At 38.4% G+C, this 25,146-nt stretch overlaps 2 protein-coding genes across 10 annotated transcripts in view; one reads left to right on the top strand and one right to left on the bottom strand.

Annotated features, from left to right (window-relative positions):
* Positions 1-25,146, top strand: part of SLCO1A2 (solute carrier organic anion transporter family member 1A2) — a 155,332-nt gene that overhangs the window by 24,029 nt on the left and 106,157 nt on the right. For 2 of the 9 annotated variants that reach the window (XM_045364836.3, XM_065523854.2), the window contains exon 3: positions 19,541-19,668. The exons of the other annotated variants lie outside the window; for them this stretch is intronic. The gene's annotated coding sequence lies outside the window, so the exon portion shown is untranslated. The remainder of the gene's footprint in view (positions 1-19,540; positions 19,669-25,146) is intronic. 9 annotated transcript variants of the gene reach the window in all.
* Positions 16,698-21,189, bottom strand: IAPP (islet amyloid polypeptide). The gene is made up of 3 exons (XM_045364840.3): positions 21,087-21,189; positions 20,662-20,756; positions 16,698-17,558 (listed from the first exon to the last, which is right to left on the bottom strand). The coding sequence occupies exons 2-3, from the start codon at positions 20,739-20,741 to the stop codon at positions 17,369-17,371; spliced, it is 270 nt and encodes an 89-aa protein (XP_045220775.2). The 5' UTR covers positions 20,742-20,756; positions 21,087-21,189; the 3' UTR covers positions 16,698-17,368.

Below are 25,146 nucleotides of genomic sequence, written 5' to 3'. Positions count from 1 at the left end.
AATGAAAATCACTGTGCAGTGTGAACCATGTCTGTGTTCTACCTATTGCTAGATTGATAGAGGGTTTATTATCAGTTGTGTTCTCATTATGTGATCTTGATCTTTATCTGCATATATATATATTCTGATTTTAAGTGTACAATGAAATCTTCTGGTGGAAAATTAACTACAAAACATAAGGTATTTGGCCAGTGCTAAACAGGAGACTTAGAGAAATATGGTCTCATGTGATTCTACCCCAGGAGGCATGAATTATTTGATTATAGGAGAGGAGGATGAAATATGCCACAGTAAGATTTAGAATCGGTGAGAGATAAGTCCTTCCTTTTGTAACATTTGAAAAGGAAATTATGCAGAGGCCAAGGGTTGGGAAAGAAGGACTAGCATGATGACTAAACTTAAGATACATTTTTAGAGAGGTTGGCTTTTCAAAAGGGTCCACATGGAAAATGAAGAATTGAAAGTGACTTCTTTTAAAACTATTAATGTTCATGTACCCCTTGGAAAATTTCATGCATTCTAAATATTCATATACCTTGGTTTGGAGAACCTGTTTTAGACCACCTAGGGAACTTGTAAAATAAAGTTGTAAAATATACAAGAACAGGGTTTGTGAAAACTCTCATTGCCAGCATGTGTAACAGGTTGTGCAGGTAGAGAGGTGCACTAGAGATCAAAGGGTGGAGATAAAGATAAAAGTCGTTTCTGTAGAGAGAGTTGTGCTGTGAGTCCCACTTTCACTTCTGTTAGGGAAAGGTAAGCTATTCTTTCTTCTGATTTAAAGCCTAGGGAGCATAACTTTAAGTTTGCTCAGAGTGCTTTATATTTGTCCTCTGCAGTTTGGGAGACACAGGGGACTGGCGTCCAATTCATATTTAAGAAATTCAAGAAGTCTAAAAGGCAAAAGGCTGTGGCTGGATCCACCTGCCAGGAGGTGAATTGAAGAGAAGGTCACATTTAAAAAAGAGCTTCACGCCCGCCAGCCATGGGTTACCCAGAGCTAGTTTGGGGCTGTCTTGCATCCAGAATGATTGGGTCGTATGGAGTGGTGATGAGAGTTTAGTAGAAAGAGGCTAAAAGTGTAGGTTGAATATCTAAAGTTGCAGGGAGAAATTGGATGTGATAATCAGAGGAGATGCATTTACCCTGCCAAAGATACTGCAGGTGTCAGACCATGAATGAGGGGTAGGATCTCCAAAGAATTCAAGAAAGTGGCCTTAAGAGAAAGAGTCAGTTTTAGATACTGCCCTGGGCAAAGGAATCAAGGAAGACATTTCTTCCTTCATTAACTCTTCCCCTTTAAGTTTCAACTCTAGAGGAGATAGAACAGCTTTGTTCAATTGTAGGAGAAAAAGGAAGGCAGAAGGAGAGAAACTAGGATGAAAAATAGATAAATAACCTAGACCCTCTTTCTCAAATGTAGACTTTGGACCTGATATAGTGGGAGGGAAGGAGATTTGGTTTACATGAAGTGCGAAGTGAACTAGACATATTAATCCAGAACTGCGCCTTTTGGGGGAACTAAAAGTGACCAGAAGGCTTTTTTTTTTTTCCTTTTGAAAGTCAATGGAAAGTAGTGCAGCCTGTTTGAGATTACAGTTAGTGTCAGTGGAATTAAAAAAAAAAAACAAAAAAAAACTGGTCCTATAAAATGAATTTGATAGGCAGTGGAGGAAGAACTAGCCTCTTTTCTAATATCACCATATACATCCCATTTGTTCAAGTTACCTGCGCCTACTATCCTTTTCAAATGTAAATATTGCTTGGGAGTACAACAGTGCATTATCACAACTTTCGAGTATTTTTCAATAACACACCTCTTTCGGTAAATATTGTCCTTATGCTCAGAAAGACACTAGAATTATAATTTTTCCTTCTGCAACTCTCCTCACTTTGGCATGCTGTTACTAGTTTTTCAGGTTATATATATATTTTACCATTTAACTTACAGACAACTTCATGAATCATGGAATAGATTTTGTTTGAGAGGCATGTCATCATCTCCATGAGATGGAAATTGATAAGGACAGTCAAAGCATTTGAATCAAATTTGGGCTCCTCTATAAATGGATATTTTCAAAGGAGAATTCATCACTTATAATAATGCTGTAAATCTTGGTGTTAAAATCCATGCTAAATGGGACTCATTGGTAAGGCTGTCTAATATCTAAATTCAGTATGAACTATAATGTCAGAAAAATCTTTGATTTTGCTGTAATATTTTGTTACATTTACATGAAAAATTTCAGAAATTTATACATTTTAAATCTCTTGAAATCGTTATTTCTTGTAAGACAGCCAAAACAAATAAGTGTTCAAAGACATGTCCTACCTTTGAAATGGGGACAGAAAATAAAAAATGGCTTAGGGGTTGCTTAATACTGCTACTTAGTGGCAGAACAAGGACAAGACAGAGCTGAAGGCTGACAACTTTTCAGTTAATTTGTCTAGCAGCAGGAGCTACCAATTATTGAAATTTATAACATTTCAGGCTCTCTAAGAGGGACTTTACATAATTTATCTCATTTTTTATATGCTATGTGGATATATAATCTTTTTAGGATTCAGCAAAAGAAGATTTAGATATCTCCTATTTGAGTCAATTCTAGGAAGCCTAAGAGATCTACCAAGATGGCCCCTTGGCAATCACCAAAGCATCAGAAATATTTCTGTTATTTGGATTTCAAAGTTAGTATCAATTCCATTGTTACAGTAGCAGCTTGAGTGTTCCAAAATGTCATCCAAGTGCAATATATGATGTAAATGTTTGCAAGACAGGAAAAAAAAATAGGAAAATGTAGACTGGGAAATGTTGTTGGGGGAAATTAGAAGTTGGGGAATAAGAAAATAGTATCTTTATTCTTCTACAACCTCCTGCATTGCGTTTTACAAACCTTATCATCATTTTAACTATAAATATGTTTGTATTTCAGATTTTTAAAAGGCTATCTTTCACAAGTTTACCTTCTTTTCCTTTCTGTGGACATTAGACACGGTCTAAGGTCCATATGATGATGTTTTTGAGTAAAATAAAGTATGCAACAGTAATTTAGAAACTCAAAACTATATAAGTTTACTTAAGTTTGGCCTGTATGGTCAGATGCCTCCTGACACTACAAATATCTTTCTGTGATTTAAAATTTTCTATAAAACTCTAGAAATAAATAGCTGGTAATGTGAACATAGTTCACCAGCATTTTTGTCTTACAAATCACACATTTTTGATAGTAACTATCTACGATCCCATCTATTTTTATAAGAATAAAACATGGTAATCTAGTGTAACAGTATACATGTATTTGCATTTTAAAATGAAGAAACAGTATGTAAATATTAGGCTGGTGCACAAGTAATTATGTCTTTTAGCCATTAAAAGTAATTTAATTTTGGCCGGGCGCGGTGGCTCAAGCCTGTAATCCCAGCACTTAGGGAGGCCGAGACGGGCGGATCACGAGGTCAGGAGATCGAGACCGTCCTGTCTAACACTGTGAAACCCCGTCTCTACTAAAAAATACAAAAAACTAGCCGGGCAAGGTGGCAGGCGCCTATAGTTCCAGCTACTCGGGAGGCTGAGGCAGGAGAATGGCGTAAACCTGGGAGGCAGAGCTTGCAGTGAGCTGAGATCCGGCCACTGCACTCCAGCCTGGGCGACAGAGCGAGACTCCGTCTCAAAAAAAAAAAAAAAAAAGTAATTTAATTTTAACGTAAAAGTTCATTAGTAATATAATTATATACTATAATTAGTAATATAATAGCATTATATAATAAAAAGCCCATAGGAAGCATTTTATTTTGAAGAAGAAACAAGATAGTTTACTTTTCCTATTCATTTTCTTTCTTGCATCTCTGTGGGTGCATGATTTTTTTTCTTCATTTCTTAGTGGCACTTATGCCATTGGTGATTTGTATGTGTGTGCCTACTCTTTATGCTGTAAATCTTGGTGTTAAAATCCATGCTAGATGGGACTTACTGGTTGGGCTGTCTAATAGCTAAGTTCAATATGAACTATAATGTCATGTCAAAAAATCTTTGATTTTGCTATAATATATTTTGTTCCATTTACATGAAAAAATAAGTTCTTCATATGGATATGGAAGAGTACAGAGGTTAGAATTTTGTTTTGTACAGTGTTTTGAATTTCTGGTTTCCAGTTGGCACACTGATCATTTGTTAACTTAGGATCTTAGCTTATGAATAAATCTTATCTGCATTGGATAAGACTTAATAAGTCTTAATCTGCATCTGGATCTTAACTTGTTAATAAGTCTTATCTGCATAACATTTTGGCCATATTTGCGGGTATTTCTACAGACTAAATAAAGTTTTAAATATATATTTATAAGAAAAGTGAGAAAGCAAAACGTGTAGGTGGTAATAACATAAGCTTTGCAGAGGGTAATTTCCAGATACAAACATACAGTACAATGTACCTGTAATAATTATAACTATTTTTGACAAGTAAATTGATATCTTGATGCCTTCCTCTACTATAGATGAAAAAACAATTTACCTCAGATTACTGGTCACAGTGACCCTAGCTCATATTTGGTTGTAAAGTAGTACATTACCCATTTTAGGTTATTCAGCTCCTAAACTCGCATATATTGACAGGGCAACGTGTACTACAGATGTAAGAGATTTTAAAGCTATTGAAGAGGCTCAGTACATTATGTCTTAAAAATAGTCACATTTAAACATCCATTGGATTGCTGTATTATGGTATTTATAATGATGAGGTACAAAAGGGGCTAGGTTTATGTTTGCATGTACTTTGGAAGACAAATCCTACACTTGCAGCATTTTACCAGTTGCAGCTATTAGAATTTCCTAAACATCTTGACCTGTGGGCTTACATATTTCCTTATTTTTTTTTCCAGAAGTCTTAGAATCAAGAAAGGGCCTTATATGAAAGTAGTGAAGTGGCATAATATTTTTGAGCACTTCATGCTTTGGTCAATGCCACAGGATCCTAGAATTTTAGTTTATGATTACAGTTTAAAATTACTAAAGTGTTGTATTGCTAGGGGTATTAGTCGATTTTCATACTGCTATGAAGAAATAACCGAGATGGGGCAATTTATAAAGAAAAAGAGGTTTAATGGACTCATAGTTTCACATGGCTGGGGAGGCCTCACAATCATGGTGGAAGAAGAAGGAGGAGCAAAGGACATCTTACATGGTGGCAGGCAAGAGAGAAGTACAAAGGAACTGCCCTTTATACAACCATCAGATCCTGTGAAATGTCACTATCACAAGAAGAGCATGGGAAAAACCTGCCCCCATGATTTAATTACTTCCCACTGGGTCCCTTCCATGACACATGGGGATTATGGGAGCTATAATTCAAAATGAGATTTGGGTGGAGACACAGCCAAATCACATAATTCTGCCCCTGGTCCCTCCCAAACCTTATGTCCTCACATTTCAAAATACAATGTGCCCTTCCAACAGTCCCCCAAAGTCTTAACTCATTTCAGCATTAACTGAAGAGTCCAAGTTCGAAGTCTTATCTGAGACAAGGCAAGTCCCTTTTATCTATGAGTCTGCAAAATCAAAAGCAAGTTACTTCCTAGATACAATAGGGGTACAGGCATTCGGTAAATACACCCATTCCCAATGGGAGAAATTGGCCAAAACAAAGGGGCTACAGGCCCCACATAAGTCTAAAATCCAATGGGCAGTCATTAAGCCTTAACATTCCAAAATGATCTCCTTTGATCCATGTCTCATATATAGGTCATGCTGATGCGAGAGGTGGACTTCCATGGCCTTGTACATCTTCACCTCTGTGGTTTTGTAGGATACAGTGCTCCTCCTGGCTGATTTCATGGGCTGGTGTTAAGTGTCTGTGTTGTTTTTCCAGGTGCACGATACAAACTGTTGGTGGATCTACCATTCTGGAGTCTGGAGGACAGTGGCCCTCTTCTCACAGCTCCACTAGGCAGTATCCCACTGGGGACTCTGTGTGGGGGGACTCCAACCCCACATGCTCCTTCTGCACTGCCCTAGCAGAGGTTCGCCATGAGGGCCCTGCCCCTACAGCAAACCTCTGCTTGGACATCCAGGCGTTCCATACATCTTCTGAAATCTAGGTAGAGATTCCCTAACCTCAATTCTTGACTTCTATGCACCCGTAGGGTCAATACTATATGGAAGCTGCTGAGGCTTGGGGCTTGCATCCTCTGAAACCACAGCTCGAGCTGTATCTTGGCCCCTTTAGCCACGACTGGAGTGGCTGGGATGCAAGGCACCAAGTTCCAAGGGTGTGCACAGCAGGAGGGCCCTGGACCTGGCCCTGGAAATCATTTTTCCTTCCTAGGACTCAGGGCCTGGGATGGGAGGGGCTGCTGTGAAGGTCTCTGGCAAGCCCTGAAGATATTTTCCCCATCATCTTGGTGATTAGCATTTGACTTCTTGTTACTTATGTAAATTTCTTCAGCTGGCAAGAATTTCTCCCCAGAAAATGGGTTTTTCTTTTCTACTGCATTGTCAGGCTGCAAGTTTTCCAAACTTTTATGCTCTGTCACCTCTTGAATGCTTTGCTGCTTAGAAATTTTTTCCATCAGATACCCTATCTCTCTCAAGTTCAAAATTCTCTAGGGCAGGGGCAAAAAACCACCAGTTTCTTTGCTAAAGCATAGCGAGAGTCACCTTTGCTCTAGTTCCCAAGAAGTTCCTCATCTCCATATGAGACCACCTCAGCCTGCACTTCATTGTCCAAATCACTATCAGTGTTTTGATCAAAGCCATTCAACAAGTCTCTAGGAAGTTCCAAACTTTCCAACATTTTCCTGTCTCCCAAGCCGTGCAAGTCTCTAGGAATTTCCAAACATTCTCACATTTTCCTGTTTTCTCTTCAACCCTCCTAACTATCCAACCTCTGCCTGTTACCCATTTCCAAAGTTGCTTCCACATTTTTCCATATTTTTAGTTATCTTTACGGCAGCGCCCCACTAATCCTGGTACCGATTTACTGCTTTAGTCCATTTTCATACTGCTGTGAAGAAATATCTGAGACTGGGTAATTTATAAAGAAAAAGAGATTTAATGAACTCACAGTTCCACATGGCTGGGGAGGCCACACAATCATGGCAGGTGAAGGAGAAGCAAACACACATCTTACATGGCAAAAGGCAAGAGAGAAGTACAGGGGAATTGCCCTTTATAAAACCATCAGATCTCGTGAGACTTATCCCCTATCATGAGAACAGCATGAGAATAACCCACCACCATGATTCAATTACCTCCCACAGGGTCCTTCCCGCAATATGTGGAGATTAGGGGAGCTACAATTCAAGATGAGATTTTGCTGGGGACACAGTCAAACCTTATCACTAGGTATTGTTATATGCTAAGGGTTTTTTATACATTATTTCATCCTCATATCTTTGCAAGGCAGATTTTTAAAAATATATAAATAAGAAAGTTGAAGCAAAAAGAAGTCAAGATATGTATACAAAGTTTTAAAAAACAGCCAGTATCCTAACAAATGTTTGCCTGATTCAAAAAATCCTGTCTTTCCCACTGCACCAATGACTCTACTGTAGTATCTTTCACTGTCCTATTGATTTTTTGCTCTTCAGCATCACAGCAAGACATTCTTTAAATTTTAAATTTTACTTTAATATGAAAGTTGAAAACACTTAGACAATATCTCTTGGTATAGCCAGATAATAATCATAAACTTAAAATCAAATAAAGCTCTGAAAACTGAGTTTGAATATCTGGGTACTCCAAGGGCTTGGTTCTGGTTCATATCCTCTTTTATTTTCCAGTGGCTTTTCTGCAGGAGGGGTTCCAGAAAAATATGGTTTCTAAGCACCTCATAAGGATCAAATATTGTTTTCAGAAGGCTGATGAAGCTTCAGAAAAACAAATGTTTCTGTTGTCTTGCTCCTTTCCCTGTCTTGTCGTGCCAGCCTCCTCTACCCATCCTCCAGGTTAACATATTAGGATTTCAAAACCAGAGTGAAATAGATGCTTTAAATCCTTATCACACCCAGACGTGTGAAGAAAAGTGATTGCAAATGTATATGGCTCTCAAAGCCCAACCAGAGACATTGTACGGTAACAGGACTCCTTCATGCCCTTCTCTTTTGCTCTTTTTCCGTTTTGCTTTCCTTACACTTTACCCCTACCATTCCTCTACCAATGTTCTTGCTGAAGGTGCCTATCCTGTTCTCTTAGGGCTTTGTTCTTAACCAGCTGTTAGCTAACTTCAACTCTTATTTGATATTGACGAGAGTTTTTTTTTTTTTTTTTTTTTTTTTTTTTTTTTTGAGACGGTGTCTGGCTCTGTCCCCCAGGCTGGAGTGCAGTGGCCGGATCTCAGCTCACTGCAAGCCCCGCCTCCCGGGTTCACGCCATTCTCCTGCCTCAGCCTCCCGAGTAGCTGGGACTACAGGCGCCCGCCACCTCGCCCGGCTAATTTTTTTTGTATTTTTGTAGAGACAGGGTTTCACTGTGTTAGCCAGGATGGTCTCGATCTCCTGAACTCGTGATCCGCCCGTCTCGGCCCCTCAAAGTGCTGGGATTACAGGCTTGAGCCACCGCGCCCGGCCGAGAGTTTTTATTTCAAGAAGGATTTGTCTTTTAATGAGAGATTCTTTGACTAAAAAGCACTTATTATGCACAAGAATGAGTTTCACATTATAGAAATTTATGGAGTAAATTCTGGACAGAGTTTCTGCTCAAGATCTGTTGCTTGATCAGGTTATTTACCAAAGTGGAGGCATGGAGTCTATACAAAGAAGTGAATGATCAGAAAACAGAAGAGTTATAGCTGTATGTGGGACCACAGCCTCTTAGCTTTCATGTAAGCTTATACTAAATTTTCAGCATTTCAGTTCCAGAGGTTTTGTATTTATCTATTTATGTGATAATCAGGGCATTATGTCCATGAAGGTAAAAAAGGTTTTTTGTTTTTTTGTTTTTTGTTTTTTTTAGTTTTCTTCATTTTATTTTATTTTCTTATTTTTTTTCATTATACTTTAAGTTCTAGGGTACGTGTGCACACCGTGCAGGTTTGTTACATATGTATACATGTGTCATTTACATTAGGTATATCTCCTAATGCTATCCCTCCCCCATCCCTCTGCCCTACGACAGGTCCTAGTGTGTGATGTGCCCCTTCCTGTGTCCAAGTGTTCTCATTGTTTAAAAAAATCTAAGTGGACACTTTTTTGATATATTTCATTTTTCTTTTTATAATGCCTATCCATGATTTCAATTTTTAAAGTGTTTATTAATGCAGTTTGTTATCTATGTGGTAAGATTTCTCACTACTTAAATTATATCGTTTTAGAATTTTAGAATTTCTTCCTGCTCTTCTGATCTACTTACAACCCTGATAAACTTACCAGATATGCTGTTTCTATATTGTCTGCGATATCCTTTCAAGGGTTTGTGTGCCACTTCTTACTGATGTAACCTTTGTTCTAAATAGCATAAGGAATGTTCCCACAGAGAAGCGGTGGATTTTCAGAACCAGTATCTTTATGGTTCTTTAAAAATTTTGTAATTCTAGATGTGGTTGTGCAGTACAAGTTTCTTTGTGTCATTTTGTTATTTGAGCAGAGAAGGTATCTACTTATGCAAATTTTATTTAGGATTTGGGGAGATTAATTTCATTATTCTGTTTCCCTTTTTGTTCATCTTTGAACCTTTCCCTGCATTGTTTTGTACCCGCTTTTGTGACTGACTTATTTTCTTCTCTGTCTCCTTTAAAATTCTTAATAAAATTAGTTTAAAAAGTACCCACTGTAATACCATACCATTCTTTGGTTTGTGTAGTTATCATTGTTAATTCAGTTATCACTGATTGGACATTAAAGATATAACAGATACTTCGCATATTTTATTTCTAATCTTCAAGAAAACTATGCAAGATAGATATTACTATCCCTGTTTTACAAAGGAAGTATAAGATGCCACACTCTATCAACTTAATCACACTGTATTAAATTATAAATCTATATTAAAATAATTTGTTTTTTCATTATTCATAGAGTAAATGTAGTCAACCAATATGTATTGAGCATCTGTTATAGGCAAGTAATGGGCTTAAATGTTGTGGGGATTACAGAGATGACTCATACATCCTTGACCTCAGTTAGTCACAGGTTCTACCTGTGAATTTCTTCAAGGTGGTCTCAAAATCCCAACCACTAATATCACATCAAGTATAAAAATAAGCTAACTAAACATGTTCAGTCACTGAGTGAACGTCTGTAAATTCAGAACCTGTATTTATATAGACTCTTACCTGTGTAAGACTCTTATCTATGTATGACTGAAAGAATCATGACGGGCTCTACGGACAGTGTGGTCTTTGAGCAGAACCAGGGTACAGTGTAGATCCCAGAGGTGAGGAAAGGATATTTCAAGGGAGTAAGTTGTATAAGCAAGAACGTGGAGGCAGGTGAGTGTGGGGTATGGGATGGTTAATGCATAAGGGAAGCAGTAATGAGGCAGATGAAAATATAGACCAAAGTTCCTTTGGAAGGACATTAAGGGACCAGCTACAGGATGTGGATCTATTTAGTCGGTAAAGGTTTTATTGAACCATAAAAGAAAATTTTCTTAGTTGTATACAGAACAAAGAAAATAGAACAATCCCATTTGGATTTTAGAAGAAAAAAAAGATGTGCTACCAGCAATCTTTCAGTGTTGGAAATATTTAATAAGTGTATTGATTTTTTTTTTAACTTTCTTCCAGTTAAAACCTTAAAACACAAAATAAAACAAAACAAAAGTATTCCATAATGGGTAGGGTAAAGATTGTTATTCTCAATGTCAGACAAGGTGATAACTATTTTAGTCTCATTCTTCTTTTGCCTGACCTGTTTGTCCAGTTTCAAGACAAACTGATTTGGCACCGTCTGACATTCAATAAAACAGTGCAAAGTGGGAGTAAAAGAAAAATATTTTTATTTGGACATGATGTACAGAAATTTTCTGGACTTCTGAGTCAATATACCTGCGTTTCAATCCTGAATCCACCCTTACTATGTGATCTTAGATAAGTTAGCTTCCTCTCCTTTCTCCTTTCCTTTTTTTTTTTTCTTTTTTGACAGAGTTTCCTCTGCCGCCCAGGGTGGAGTGTAGTGGTGCTATCTTGGCTCACTGCAATCTCTGCCTCCTGGGTTCAAGCGATTCTCCCACCTCAGCCTCCCGAGTACTTGGGATTACAGGTTTCTGCCATCAAGCCCGGCTAATTTTTGTATTTTTGTAGAGACGGGGTTTCACCATGTTGTCCAGGCTTGTCTTGAACTCCTGACCTCGTGATCCGCCCACCTCGGACTCCCAAAGTGCTGGGATTACAGGCGTGAACCACTGCACCAGCCATTTTCTTTCTTAAAAATTTATTATTGGCCAGGTGTGATGGCTCAGGCCTGTAATCCCAGCACTTTGGGGGACCAAGGCGGGTGGATTATGAGGTCAGGAGATCGAGACCATCCTGGCTAACACTGTGAAACCCCGTCTCTACTAAAAATACAAAAAACTAGCCGGGCGAGGTGGCGGGCGCCTGTAGTCCCAGCTACTCGGGAGGCTGAGGCAGGAGAATGGCGTGAACCCGGGAGGCGGAGCTTGCAGTGAGCCGAGATGGCGCCACTGCACTCCAGCCTGGGCAACAGCGAGACTCCGTCTCAAAAGAAAAAAAAAATTTAGGCTGGGCACAGTGGCTCACGCCTGTAATCCCAGCACTTTGGGAGGCCGAGATGGGGCGGATCACGAGGTCGGGAGATCGAGATCACCCTGGCTAACACGGTGAAACCCTGCTCTACTGAAAATACAAAAATTAACCGGGCGAGGTGGCGGGCCCCTGTAGTCCCAGCTACTCGGGAGGCTGAGGCAGGAGAATGGCGCGAACCCGGGAGGCGGAGCTTGCAGTGAGTGGAGATCGCACCACTGCACTCCAGCCTGGTCGACAGAGCAAGACTCCGTCTCAAAAAAAAAAAAAAAGAAAAAGAAAAAAAAAATTTATTGTCATTTCTTTATTTCAATAGCTTTTGGGATACAAGTGGTTTTTGGTTACACGGATGAATTATATAGTGGTGAATTCTAATATTTTAGTGTACCTGTCACCCAAGAAGTGTGCATTATATCTAATGTATAGTTCTTTATTACTGGCCCCCTCTCATTCTCCCCCCTTCTGAATCTCTAAAGTCCATTATATCACTCTGTATGCCTTTGCATAACTCATAGCTATAGCTTAGCTCCCCCTTAAAAGTGAGAACATACAGTTTTTGGTTTTCCACTCCTGTGTTACTTTGCTTAGAATAATGGTCTCTAGCTCCTCCCCAGTTGCTGCAAAAGACATTATTTCATTCCTTTTAATGGCTGAGTAGTATCCCATAGTGGGTAAATACCGTATCTTCTTTACCCTTTCATTAGTTGATGGGCACTTAGGTTGGCTTCACACCTTTGCAATTGTGAATTGTGCTGCTATAAACATACGTGTGCAAGTGTGTTTTTCATAAAATGACCTCTGTTCCTTTGGTTAGATACTCAGTACTAGGATTACTGTGTCAAATGGTAGACCTACTTTTAGCTCTTTAAGGAATCTCCTTACTCTTTTCCATAGAGATTGTACTAATTTACATTCTCACTAGCATTGTGTAAGCATTCCCTTTTCCCCACATTTACACACTATCTATTGTTTTTCTACTTTTTTCTTTTTTCTTTTTTTTTTCTTTTGAGACAGAGTTTTGCTCTGTTGCCAGGCTGGAGTGCAGTGGCACGATCTCAGCTCACTGAAACATCTGCCCCCTGGGTTCAAGTGATTCCCTTGCCTCAGCCTCCCAAGTAGCTGCGACTACAAGCACGCGTCACCATGCCCGGCTAATTTTTTGTATTTTAGTAGGAATGGGGTTTCACCGTGTTGGCCAGGATGGTCTCCATCTCCTGACCTCATGGTCCACCTGCCTCAGCCTCCCAAAGTGCTGGGACTACAGGTGTGAGCCACCACACCCGCCTGTTTTCTGACTTTTTAATAATGGACATTCTTGCAGGAGGAAGGTGGTGTCTCATTGTGGTTTTGATTTGCATTTCCCTGATGATTAGCGATGTTGAGCATTTTTTTCATGTTTGTTGGCCATTTGTATATCTTTTTTAAAGTAAATGTCTGTTCATGTCCTTTGCCCACTTGTCAATGGGATTATTTATTTTTTTCTTGGTGATTTGTTCGAGTTCCTTTTAGATTCTGGATACTAGTTCTTTATCGGATGTGTAGTTTGCAAATATATTCTCCAATTCTGTGGGTTGTCTGTTTACTCTGTTTATTATTTCTCTTGCTGTGCAGAAGCTTTTTAGTTTAATTACTTACATCCCATTTATATATTTTTGTTTTTGTTGCATTTATTTTTGGGGTCATATACCAGTTAAACTCTGCCATTTTGTCTCTTAGTGTATATACTTGAGCCTACTTACCCAGCTTCTGAGATCTTATCTGGAAGCTGCTGATAATCAGTTTCAGGTGTTTTCTATCTATTGGGAGTCTACCTTTCCCTGGTGCTGGCTGCCACCAGTTATTATTTCAGAGAGACAATTTGACAACCCCCTGACCATCAGCTGACGGTCGCCTGATAATTCTTGGTTGAGCGTTGGGCGAATGGGGACATAGATGGGTGTGGGTAGGGTTGGGGAACCCTCTCGTCACTGCTCATGCTTGCCTAGCTACCCATTCTAGCACTTGGAAGCCTAACTCACTCAGGTTACTCAGGGGTACCTATGATTTCATGTACACACTGAGAAAGGTTAAGATAAACGTAGTCACCAAAATTTTACTGTTGGTACCTCTAATTACAGTAATTTAGTTATTCTCATTATTTTTTTCCAAAGTAGTTGTGCGAAACCAGAGAATACACTCAGTAAGCTCCCTGGCAGTAAGGCATTCTCAACCTTAATGTATCTGATTCCTTACTGAGCTGCAAATACCAACCTAACTAAGGAAATAATGCTGAATTTGTCTAAATGCTTCACTTTCATAAGAAATCGAATGAATAAACTTTAGAATAAAATCTACAATTAATATCTGATGTATCCACATAGTAATCTTTGTGTTATAGAGTGTTATAGAGTCACTCAAACTATATTTTAATCCCTAGCACCAGAGGTTGTTGGGTTACTATTCATAAGTCCTCTTGTTTAATTCCTGGGAATTGTATGCTACCATAGCCAATGTCCTTGAACATCATATGCACTCATTAAAATTGTGTTAACACGGGCTGGGTGCGGTGGTTCACGCCTGTAATCCCAGCACTTTGGGAGGCCGAGGCGGGTGGATCACCTGAGGTCGGGCGTTCAAGACCAGCCTGACCAACATGGAGAAACCCCATCTCTACTAAAAATACAGAATTAGCCAGGCATAGTGGCGCATGCCTGTAATCCCAACTACTCGGGAGGCTGAGGCAGGAGAATAGCTTGAACCCGGGAGGCGGAGGTTGCAGTGAGCTGAGATCGCGCCATTGCACTCCAGCCTGGGCAAAAAGAGTGAAACTTCGTCTCAAAAAAAAAAAAATGTTGTTAACACTAGAAAGAGAGATGGGGGAGTTGAAATAAATTATAATGTTAAATGACAAACACATATATGTAATATTTATAAACCTAAATATAATGTTGATATTATAAATTATGGCATATTATAAATTACATATTATGTTATATATATTTATATTATATATAGATGGGATATACAATAAAACTGTAGACTATTGTGGGAAATTTTTCAAATAAGTTTGAGAGATTATAATTTAATTATACCTTATTCAATTTGAAATACTGGGTTTGAGTCCACTTTGAAAGAAGGACCAATAATTGAACATCACAAATATAAATCTATATATTCATCTATTTATTTCAATATGTAATTCATGACATAAAATGTATTATAAATATATTTGTCTGCCTCTATACACTCATGACCACTACCACTTACCACCACCAATGAAAGCCTCTACAATTTGGTAATCTAAGACACACTTCATATAGGGAAATTTTAACATAGAAAGGTAAGTCAATGAGTCAAATTTCCACTTAGATTGAAATGCTTACTTTTCCTATTTTTTTGAAAGTACAAGTTGAGTGCCTTTAGAAATGGCATAACGCAGCATGATGGCAGTTTATCTGAATTAATGCTACTTCCATAGGTTCCTAACTCAAAGTCAGGGAAAAGCAGATATTCTATGTGGGGAAAAGAAAGAGAGATCAGACTGTTACTGTGTCTATATAGAAAGAAGTAGACATAAGAGACTCCATTTTGTTCTGTATTTGAGATGCTGTTAATCTGTAACCCTACCCCCAACCCTGTCCTTGCAAGAGACATGTGCTGTGGTGACTCAAGGTTTAACTAATTTAGGACTGTGCAGGGTGTGCTTTGTTAAACAAGTGCCTGAAGGCAGCATGCTTGTTAAAAGTCATTACCACTCTCTTAATCTCAAGTACCCAGGGATACATACACTGCGGAAGTTTGCAGGGACCTCTGCCTAGGAGAGCTAGGTATTGTCCAAGGTTTCTCCCCATGTGATAGTCTGAAATATGGCCTCATGGGAAGGGAAAGACCTGATCGTCCCCCAGCCTGACACTCGTGAAGGGTCTGTGCTGAGGAGGATTAGTATAAGAGGAAAGAAGGCCTCTGGGCAGTTGAGATAGAGAAAAGCATCTGTCTCCTGCCTGTCCCTGGGCAATGGAACGTCTCAGTGTAAAACCCGATTGTATGTTCTATTTACTGAGATAGGAGGAAACCGCCTTAGGGCTGAAGGTGGGGCATGCTAGTGGCAATGCTGCTCTTTATGCACTAAAAAGGTTTATAGAGTTGTTTGCATATGCATATCAAGGCACAGCACTTTTCCTTAAACTCATTCATGTCACAGAGATCTTTATTCATATGTCTTTCTGCTGACCTTCTCCCTACTATGATCCTATTGTCCTGCCACTTCCCCTTTTCCGAGATGGTAAAGATAATGATCAATAAATACTGAGGGAACTCAGAGACCGGTGCCGGCGTGGGTCCTCTGTATGCTGAGCGCCAGTCCCCTGGGCCCACTTTTTCTTTCTCTATACTTTGTCTCTGTGTCTCATTTCTTCTCTCAAGTCTCTCGTTCCACCTAAGGAGAAATGCCCACAGGTGTGGAGGGGCAGGCCACCCCTTCATTCTATGAGAATCTGACTCAAAGCAAAGCATTTCATCTCCTGTCCAACATTGCAGCTGCTATCAAAAAAAGTGTATCATACACATAAACCTCTGCCAGAAATGTCCAATTTATTAAACAAAGGAAATAATTCCTATACAGCAAATAGTTTCCAGACGTCTGTGGTCTTTTAACTGAAGACACGATTAATAGAACACAAGTTGTTTTGCAATACCCTGCATAAAAACACGATTGAGGTTTGCTGAAAGCCACTTAGACAGAATAAAGGGCATATACATTTAACAGAAGCTCACTGCTGCTAACACACAATGAAACTCTCATGGATACAAAGTGGTTTTATATTTTTAAATAGCCTCTTAGAACCAGCAAGCACAACAAACAATGGACTTTAAAAAATATTTTGACTGAGTCAGGAGCAGGATTTTCTTTGTTTTTAAAACAGCATCCTATCATTTCAGAAATCTACTGCAAAAAGGAATTGCTTAACACGGGTACTTACATTTACTAATTTGCTTAACAGGGGTACTTACAATTACTAATTTTTTTTCTTTCTTTCTTTTTTTTAATTTGAGACGGAGTCTTGCCCTGTCGCCTAGGCTGGAGTGCAGTGGCGCAGTCTCGGCTCACTGCAACCTCCCCCTCCTGGGTTCAAGTGATTCTCCTGCCTCAGCCTCCTGAAGAGCTGGGATTACAGGCATGTGCCACCACGCCCAGCCGAGTTTTGTATTTTTAGTAGAGACAGGGTTTCATCATGTTGGTCAGGCTGGTGTCGAACTCCTGACCTCGTGATCTGCCCACCTCGGCCTCCCAAAGTGCTGGGATTACGGGTGTGAACCACCACGCCCGGCCCAATTACTGATTTTCTAAAGTTAAGAATAATAACTTTATTATTAGCTGTTTACAATTTACTAAGGTTCAAACTACTGTTTTCTCCTTTGTTCTTAAACCTGTGCCACTGAGATATAGGTCCCAAAATGATTTTTTTATGCTTTAAAATAAATATCTATAGTAAAAGCATTTCACTTTAAAAGATACCATATTTTTATTACGGGACCTTAGTACTGTATATAAAACAATCTTTTGACAATGTATATGTCCTGGCAACAAACATCAGATACACAGACCATATATTCACACTGGAAATGAAAAAGGCAGTGTTAAATTATACAGGAAATCTCTAGAACATAAAACAATAACTATAGAGTTACATCGTCCTCTAAAGGGGCAAGTAATTCAGTGGCTCTCTCTTTAAAACCTCTACTGCATTCCTCTTGCCATATGTATTGGATCCCACGTTGGTAGATGAGAGAATGGTACCAAAGTTGTTGCTGGAACGAACTAAAAAATTTGCCAGGCGCTGCGTTGCACACGTGGCAGTGTTGCATTTCCGCCTTTCCACCTGATGACTGGTGACATGGAACAAATGTGAAAAGTTAGAGCCTTACTATTTTAGTTGGATCCAGCCACGTGACATCAAATATCTCGTATTGATGAAAACTAAAGAAACAATTTTCACAAAAGTAACTCAGGTTTGCAAACACCTAGATGACTGAGTTGGTTTTTTTGTTTGTTTGTTTGTTTTTGTTTTTGTTTTTTTTTTGAGACAGAGTCTTGCTCTGTCGCCCAGGCTGGAGTGCAGTGGCGCGATCTCGGCTCACTGCAAGCTCTGCCTCCCGGGTTCACGCCATTCTCCTGCCTCAGCCTCCCGAATAGCCGGGATTACAGGCGCCCGCCACCACACCTGGCTAATTTTTTGTATTTTTAGTAGAGACAGGGTTTCACCGTGTTAGCCAGGATGGTCTCGATCTCCTGACCTCGTGATCCGCCTGCCTCGGCCTCCCAAAGTGCTGGGATTACAGGCGTGAGCCACTATGCCCGGCCTAAATTGCTTTTCTAAAAAAGACTTTTCACCTAAATATACTATTCAGCATATATAAGATTCTATGTAAAGCAATCTTTAGGATGGAAAAAGATGTCTAAAATGGTTAATAAAAGGCATTACCTCCCCGGTTTCAGGCATTTTTTTCTCATTGACTACCTGGACAGGTAACATACCAGCTAGTAACAAACATTAAAGTTGTTGACCACTTACAGGCACATATACACATGGAAATTCTTGACTTTAAGAGAGTTTAAGCAGAGATGACAATAAGCCAAAGTATAACTCTTAAATTGCCTCTCTTTTAAATTGTAGCTCCAGAGTTTTAAAAATGGCTTTAAAGTGCTTCCCTGCTCTCAGCTCTTAACATTCACCTGTGGAAGTATGTGAGCTCCTGCAGGGAGATCCTAGTGGTTACATCTTGGCATCTATGTAATTACATTTTTAACTATCCTTTGATTACCTGCCAGGCCGATATTTACAAGGGAGTGTAAAAAAGTTGGTGGGAAAGTATGTGATCCTTTTATCCTATTTCATACATTTACAAATTGAAAAAATCTCTAATGAGATGATTAAATTTTATGAGGAAAATTACGCTGAATAATATTAGTTTTATTTTTGAAAAGAATTTAAAATTTGACACATTTTCCACATATATTTTCCTAACTTTCTGTGAGATACGTAGAATAGTACATGATTTAACATCTCAGCATGATAAATCATACACCTTTTAACAAATGTTCAAACATACTCATTTCAGGCAACACATTAAAAAGCAATTTGAAGATTGTTTTACAAGATTTCTAATAATTCAAAGTTAAAGATTGTTAGACTAACACCAAAATCATTTAATAATAAGTAATATTATATTACATATTACCCTATTTCTAAGAGAAGTTTCTCTCATAATAAACAAACAAACATCTATAAAATCATAATGGACTGGGTTCTGTGGCTCACTCTTATAATCCCAGAATTTTGGAAGACTGAGGCAGGAGGAAGGCTTAAGCCCAGGAGTTTGACACCAGTCTGCGCAACATAGGGAGACCCTTTCCCTATAAAATAAAGATAAAACAATTAGCTGTGTATGGTGGCAGGTGCCTGTGGTCCCAACTACTTGGGAGTCTGAGGTGGGAGGATCACCTGAGCCCAGAAAGTCAAGGCTACAGTGAGCCATGATTGTACCACTGTACTCCAGCAGCCTGGGTGACACAGAGAGATCCTGTCTCAAAATAAAATTTTAAAAAAGAGGGTAAATGTGCTGAGTAAATTTCCATATCTATTGAAAGAAAGTATCAAGATATAAACAGATATAGTAGGAAATACTACTGATTTTCCTATCATCATTCAGTTATTCTGCTTATCAGAAACTTCATGTCATTTTAAAAGTTATTTTTATCCAATAAAAATCAAATAGAAAATTAGAGTCAGTTCTGAGAAGAACACCCTGTAAACTAAATAAGTCTTGAAATGACAAAAAACATGATTCTTGCTATTTATTATACATAGGTGCTGTAGAAATCTTTGCATACTGCTATGGGCTTCCAAGAAAAATGATCTCAAAGGAAAACAAAGACAAGATGATGATCATTCTAATGGGAAGAGTTCTAATATGACAATGCACACTCTTTACAAAGGTAAACTTAATTCTTCTTGGTGTTAAAGAGTGTGTAAGTTCAGTCCCATAAGACTGTATGGAGCAAAACTGATTTAGGCACAAACAAATCCTCACTATATTATTTATGACTTATGCACAGATTTGAACTTAGTAATCCTTTAAATTAATGGAGAATTACAGTATTAAAGTTTCAGTTTGAAAATTGTAACTACTCTTAAAAGTTTTACGTGACATAATTTTTAGACTTCCTTAATTACCATTTAAATGTCAGGAAACCTTTCATACAAAGACTTCCCAGGAAATCCTGACGTATATGCTCCCTATTGAAAGTAATTTTAAAAAGTATTAAGTTTATAGCAGCTTAGAAGTAATATGTATGAAGATTAACTTTTTATAAATCTGTTTCACTCACAGAATAGCTAGCTAACAATATAGAATAAATCCCCCAACAGCAAATGACTTTTTAACTAGTTCTTTTATGTTTCATTTCTTAAAAACATTAATTTGCTCCTGATTATTTCTATACATTTCCATTTCCACAAGATGTAAAAGTTTTGACTATTTCCAGAGACATTTGAGGAAAATAAAAATCTAAGTAAATATACAGAAAGAATTACACTTGGTACAAAAATATATGCTTTACTTAAGTTCCTCTGGTTTGTTTCAGTATCAGGTTAATATAGGAGAAATTACTACCTTTTGATTTTTTTTCTGCTTCATGTTCTGGCTTTGCCCCTCTAAGTTCCAACCATATTTCTTTTGGAAATATGCTGGAAACTAAATATGTAACTGGAATTATCCATTCTTGTCTGTCAGAAGTTCCATCAAAGATATTTATTTGCCACTGGTGTTATTCTTTAAAGAACACAGAATTCAAGCAACAATGGAATAACTGAAGGTACTGTTCTTAAGCATGATATAGTCAGAAATTTAAGGCTGTTAGTCATTTGACAGTATTTAATTCTAATTTTCCCACACTTTACAGAAGAAATAGGATCTTAAAGTTACCAACCTTTCAATGGGTGTAGCTTTCAGATGGTTTAATGCAACAGAGAGCACGATGAGAAATACTTGCAGCTTCAGAATGCACATTGCTTCTCAAATTTTCTGCAAAGAATAATCCAGCACTGAAATCAAGAGATTTCTTACAGTTCTAATTGATGTAATTTTAAATTAGAGCCTAGTTTTTAAAAGAAACATCTTTTTAAAACATAATTTACAAGGATCAAAATTTTTATTGATTTAGTCCCTAATACTGTCTACTTTTCAAGTAATTTTGAGATTTTTACTTTCCCAATTTCCTTATCTAAACAATCTGAACATTTATATTGTAATATGTTCTCCCTTCAGCCTTCTTTGAAATAAACCATGAATTTAACACCAAGTGTACATTTTTCTAAATAAATAAAACTTTCCCAGAAATAGGAAATTCTTTACCTTTTAATGTTTCAACGTCAGCAATATCAGCAAATGCCTCTGACAGAAAGAAAGCTTCAAGAAAAGAGCCCAAGCTTGTATCCACTGGAGTATTTACCCCCTCATTTGCTAACTAGTAATCTAGCTCTTATATACCCCTCACACTTTTCACAGCTCTGACATCAGGCAGCTCAGAGAGCCTTGTCATTAATTTCCATCCCTATAGATAGAAAGTACCTCACAGACAGCAGAAGCAGATGGGTCGTTATTACATTAACTCATTAGCAAATATTAACGTAGCAAATACAGAGTGTCCTTGTGCAGTTAATGGTGTGTCATACACAGCCGAAGTTTGAATTTGCCATCTTTGTAAGACACAAGTGAATTTTCAAGAAGTAAGTGTATCTTATGGTAAGGAACTAATAGAAGGTGGTAAGAATAACAACAAATGTGCATATATGCAAATAAAGAAATCACAGACTTTTGGTATATCTAAACCCAAGTGACCTCAATGGCTGAATCCTATGAAGCTTCAGAAATAAATGGAGATATTAGGGGAAGGTGTATAAAAAGGGCATAAAAGAGAAATCAAAAGTCATTTACAATGAAGTGAGGGGAGATTTAAAAGCATAAGAGTAATGGAAGACCTACTCCGTGGTAGGGATTATTCTAGGTACCAGAGATATGACAGGGAACAAAACAAGATTAGAATGAACAATTGCTACATAACCAAATGAATAAAAAAAATTCATTTGTTGGCACTTACATAGAGATCCATAAGTATATGTAGTCAAGTAGTTTTTGGATGACTTTTTCCATTCATTCTTACACAGAAATTTGCAATTATTTTGAAAGAACAGATTTGTTTCCCTGTAGCTTCATGAGAACATTATGAATGGCTTGACTCAGTACTTTGTACTTTGTCTTTTAAAATGACTTAGTTTTTAAATCTTTCTCCAAATTGCTCTTTTTTTTTTTTTTTGTATTTCTTTCTCTCTTTCTTTTTTTTTTGAGACAGAGTTTCCCTCTTTGTTGCCCAGGCTGGAGTGCAAAGGTACGATCTCAGCTCACCGTAACCTCCATCTCCCGGGTTCAAGTGATTCTCCTGCCTCAGCCTACAGAGTAGCTGGGATTACAGGCATGCTCCACCATGCCCGGCTAATTTTGTATTTTTAGTGGAGACGGGGTTTCTCCATGTTGGTCAGGCTGGTCTCGAACTCCCGACCTCAGGTGATCTACCCGCTTCGGCCTCCCAAAGTGCTGGGATTACAGGCGTGAGCCACTGCACGCGGCCTCTTTTTTTGTATTTCTAAATTATATTTGTTATCTTAGTTATTAATATAGCAACTTAATGTCATGTAAAGGAAATAAATTTCAATTGTCAGTGAAAATGTGCATGCCTGTGTAATCTTAAAAAAATTAAAGTTCTCAAACTAGAAACATTAGTTCATTGATTTCACATACTTATTGAAATTGTAGTAACATAGTTTGAAGGTGTTTGGTAGGGATTTCAGGACCAAAGAAACAAACTTGTTTAGAATCTGTGTTCTAATTATTCAATGATTCTACAATTTTAATATTTTCTGTGAAATTTACTGATATTCCAAAATAAAAAAAAAAAAACACAAAATAAAATCAAAAGATTTGGAATGATAATGCATTTCCGTAAGAAGATAGTGTACTTAATAAGGTGAATATGAGGCAGGAGGAAGGACTAGACTCCAGAGGCAGGGCTTGATCACCAGACCAAATTGAGAACTAGCTAAAACAGGGCCAATGGAAAGCACGCCCCCTAGTGTGCCATGTCAGTTTACCATTGCTGTAGCAACACCCAGGAGTTACTGCTTCTTTCCACCGCAATGACTGGATGACCCCAAAGTTACTACCACTTCCCTTGAAATTTCTGCCTAAACCACCCCTTAATCTGCATGCAGTTAAAAGTGGGTGCAAATATGACTGCAAAACCGCCCTAAGCTGCTACTCTCTGCATAAGGGGTAGCCCTGCCCTGAAGGGCTTATATTATCATTATTGTATATTATATATTATATTATCACAGAGTCATAAATGCCAGAACCGTAACATTGCCTCTTCAACAAAGCTCTTTTCTTCTACCTCTAACTTGCCCCTGAATTCTTTCATGAACAAAGCCAAGAACCCTTGAGGGCTAAGCCCCACTTTGGGGCTCACCTGTCCTGTGTTAAATACAGTGATGTAGAAAGCATTCAAGGGCCAGTGACACTAAAAAAGTTCAGCATCAAACATCTAGTTAATGCTGAATCCTGGACCAAAGCCTAGCTTTCTGACTCATGGTCTAGTGTTCATTTAGACAAAAATACTTGCCTATTACCTACATTGTTGTTTATTCTATTTTCATAACCTTTTTTTTTCTCTAAGATGTTAAGGGTGCTAAACATAACATTCAAAATGGATCCTCTCTTACGCTAAGAGAGGGTACGTAGGCAAAATGTTCTATCTAAGGAAAGAACAGGAAGACCTGGTATTTTATAAGGACTACCATATATGTCAGGCACAGTCATAGAATTGATATGTAATATCTCACTTCATCTTTGCACCTCTATGGTGGTTATCATTTGCCCTAATTTGTAAATAATGAAACTGAGATTCAAAGAATATAAGCGACTTGCTTAAGGTTACAGAGCTACTCAGGGGCAGAGTGAAAGACAAATTACCATCCGTCTGTTTCAGGATATTTCTTTCTTTGTTAAAAAGGATGTATATTTTCATATTCTAAATTGCTAATTGCTTTCTCTAAGTTGTATATCTTGTTATAACACCTTGAATGATTTTGTTATAGCCAGATGTGACCTTATGCTGGTCTCGTATAATGTTTAGTAAAATCAACATCTATCCCAATCTCAAATAGCTTCAGAGTTTACATGCTCCCTACAGCACTAATGAAAGTGAAGGTGGTATGTGGATATTTAGATTATCTTTACAAGGGCATAAGCTCCTTTCTAAAGGACAAGCATCACTGTCACTTATCTTGGTATATCTCCTCTAGCCTTGCTAAGACAAAGTGTGAATAAGGTGCTGGCAGCTTTTGCATCACCTGGGAGCTTATTACAAATGCAGAATCCCAGGCCGCACCTTGGATCCACTCTACCAGAATCTGCATTTCAAAAATGATCTTTCCGCCGGGCGCGGTGGCTCACGCCTGTAATCCCAGCACTTTGGGAGGCCGAGGCGGGCGGATCACGAGGTCAGGAGACCATCCTGGCTAACACAGTGAAACCCCATCTCTACTAAAAATACAAAAAAAAAAAAAAAAATTAGCCGTGTGTTCTGGCAGGTGCCTGTAGTGCCAGCTACTCAGGAGGCTGAGGCAGGAGAATGGCGTAAACCCGGGAGGCAGAGCTTGCTGTGAGCCAAGGATCGCGCCACTGCACTCCAGCCTGGGCGAAAGAGTAAGACTCCGTCTCAAAACAAACAAACAAACAAACAAAAAAACCGAAACAAAAATGATCTTTCCTTAGTGATTGCGTGCACACTACAGTTGAGAAAAACTGCCCCGTAATACATTCCATTTATTTATGGATTCAGTAAGTATTTACTGAGGATCTACTCTGTGGTAGGAGTTATTCCAGGTACAAGAAATATGACAGTGAAAGAAACACATTCCTGTTCTCACGCAGCTTATAGTCTGTAAAAGAAACAGAGTAAACAAGTGAACAGTAAATGTGCAATTACAAATAGTAAGCACTGCGGAGGAAAAAAAAATATGGCGGAGTTAGAAAAAAAAATAGTGATATTTATGCTGAATTGCAAAGCCTAAGAGCTAACGGAAGAGTGATGGGGAAGTATTCAAGAGCAGAAAAAGCATATGCCAGTTCTAGTGAATGAAGGCAAAAGCGGCATGATGCTGGAGATCCAAGCAGGAACCTGCAGGTGTAGGGCTCTGAAGGTTGTGTTAAGGATCTTGGATTTATTCAGATGACAATTTGAAGCTCCTGAAGAAGTCTAAGCAGGGGTATAAAATGTTCTGCTTTGCATCTTTAAAACATCAGTCTGGATGTGGAATAATATGTGATACCTCACTTCATCTTCACACCTCTACGGTGA

Source organism: Macaca fascicularis, chromosome 11 (assembly GCF_037993035.2).
Source record: "Macaca fascicularis isolate 582-1 chromosome 11, T2T-MFA8v1.1".
NCBI lineage: Eukaryota > Metazoa > Chordata > Mammalia > Primates > Cercopithecidae > Macaca > Macaca fascicularis.
The sequence above is the reverse complement of the archived record's forward strand: the minus strand, read 5'-3'. Positions and strand labels throughout refer to the sequence as shown.

What these genes read in the sequence shown, in the direction of transcription:
- IAPP (XM_045364840.3), bottom strand. Translation starts at nt 20,741, where the DNA reads ATGTGCATTCTGAAGCTGCAAGTATTTCTCATCGTGCTCTCTGTTGCA. An exon ending in AAAGCTACACCCATTGAAAG is followed by an intron (nt 17,559 to 20,661) that starts GTTGGTAACTTT and finishes CCATGTCACCAG; the next exon opens with TCATCAGGTGGAAAGGCGGA.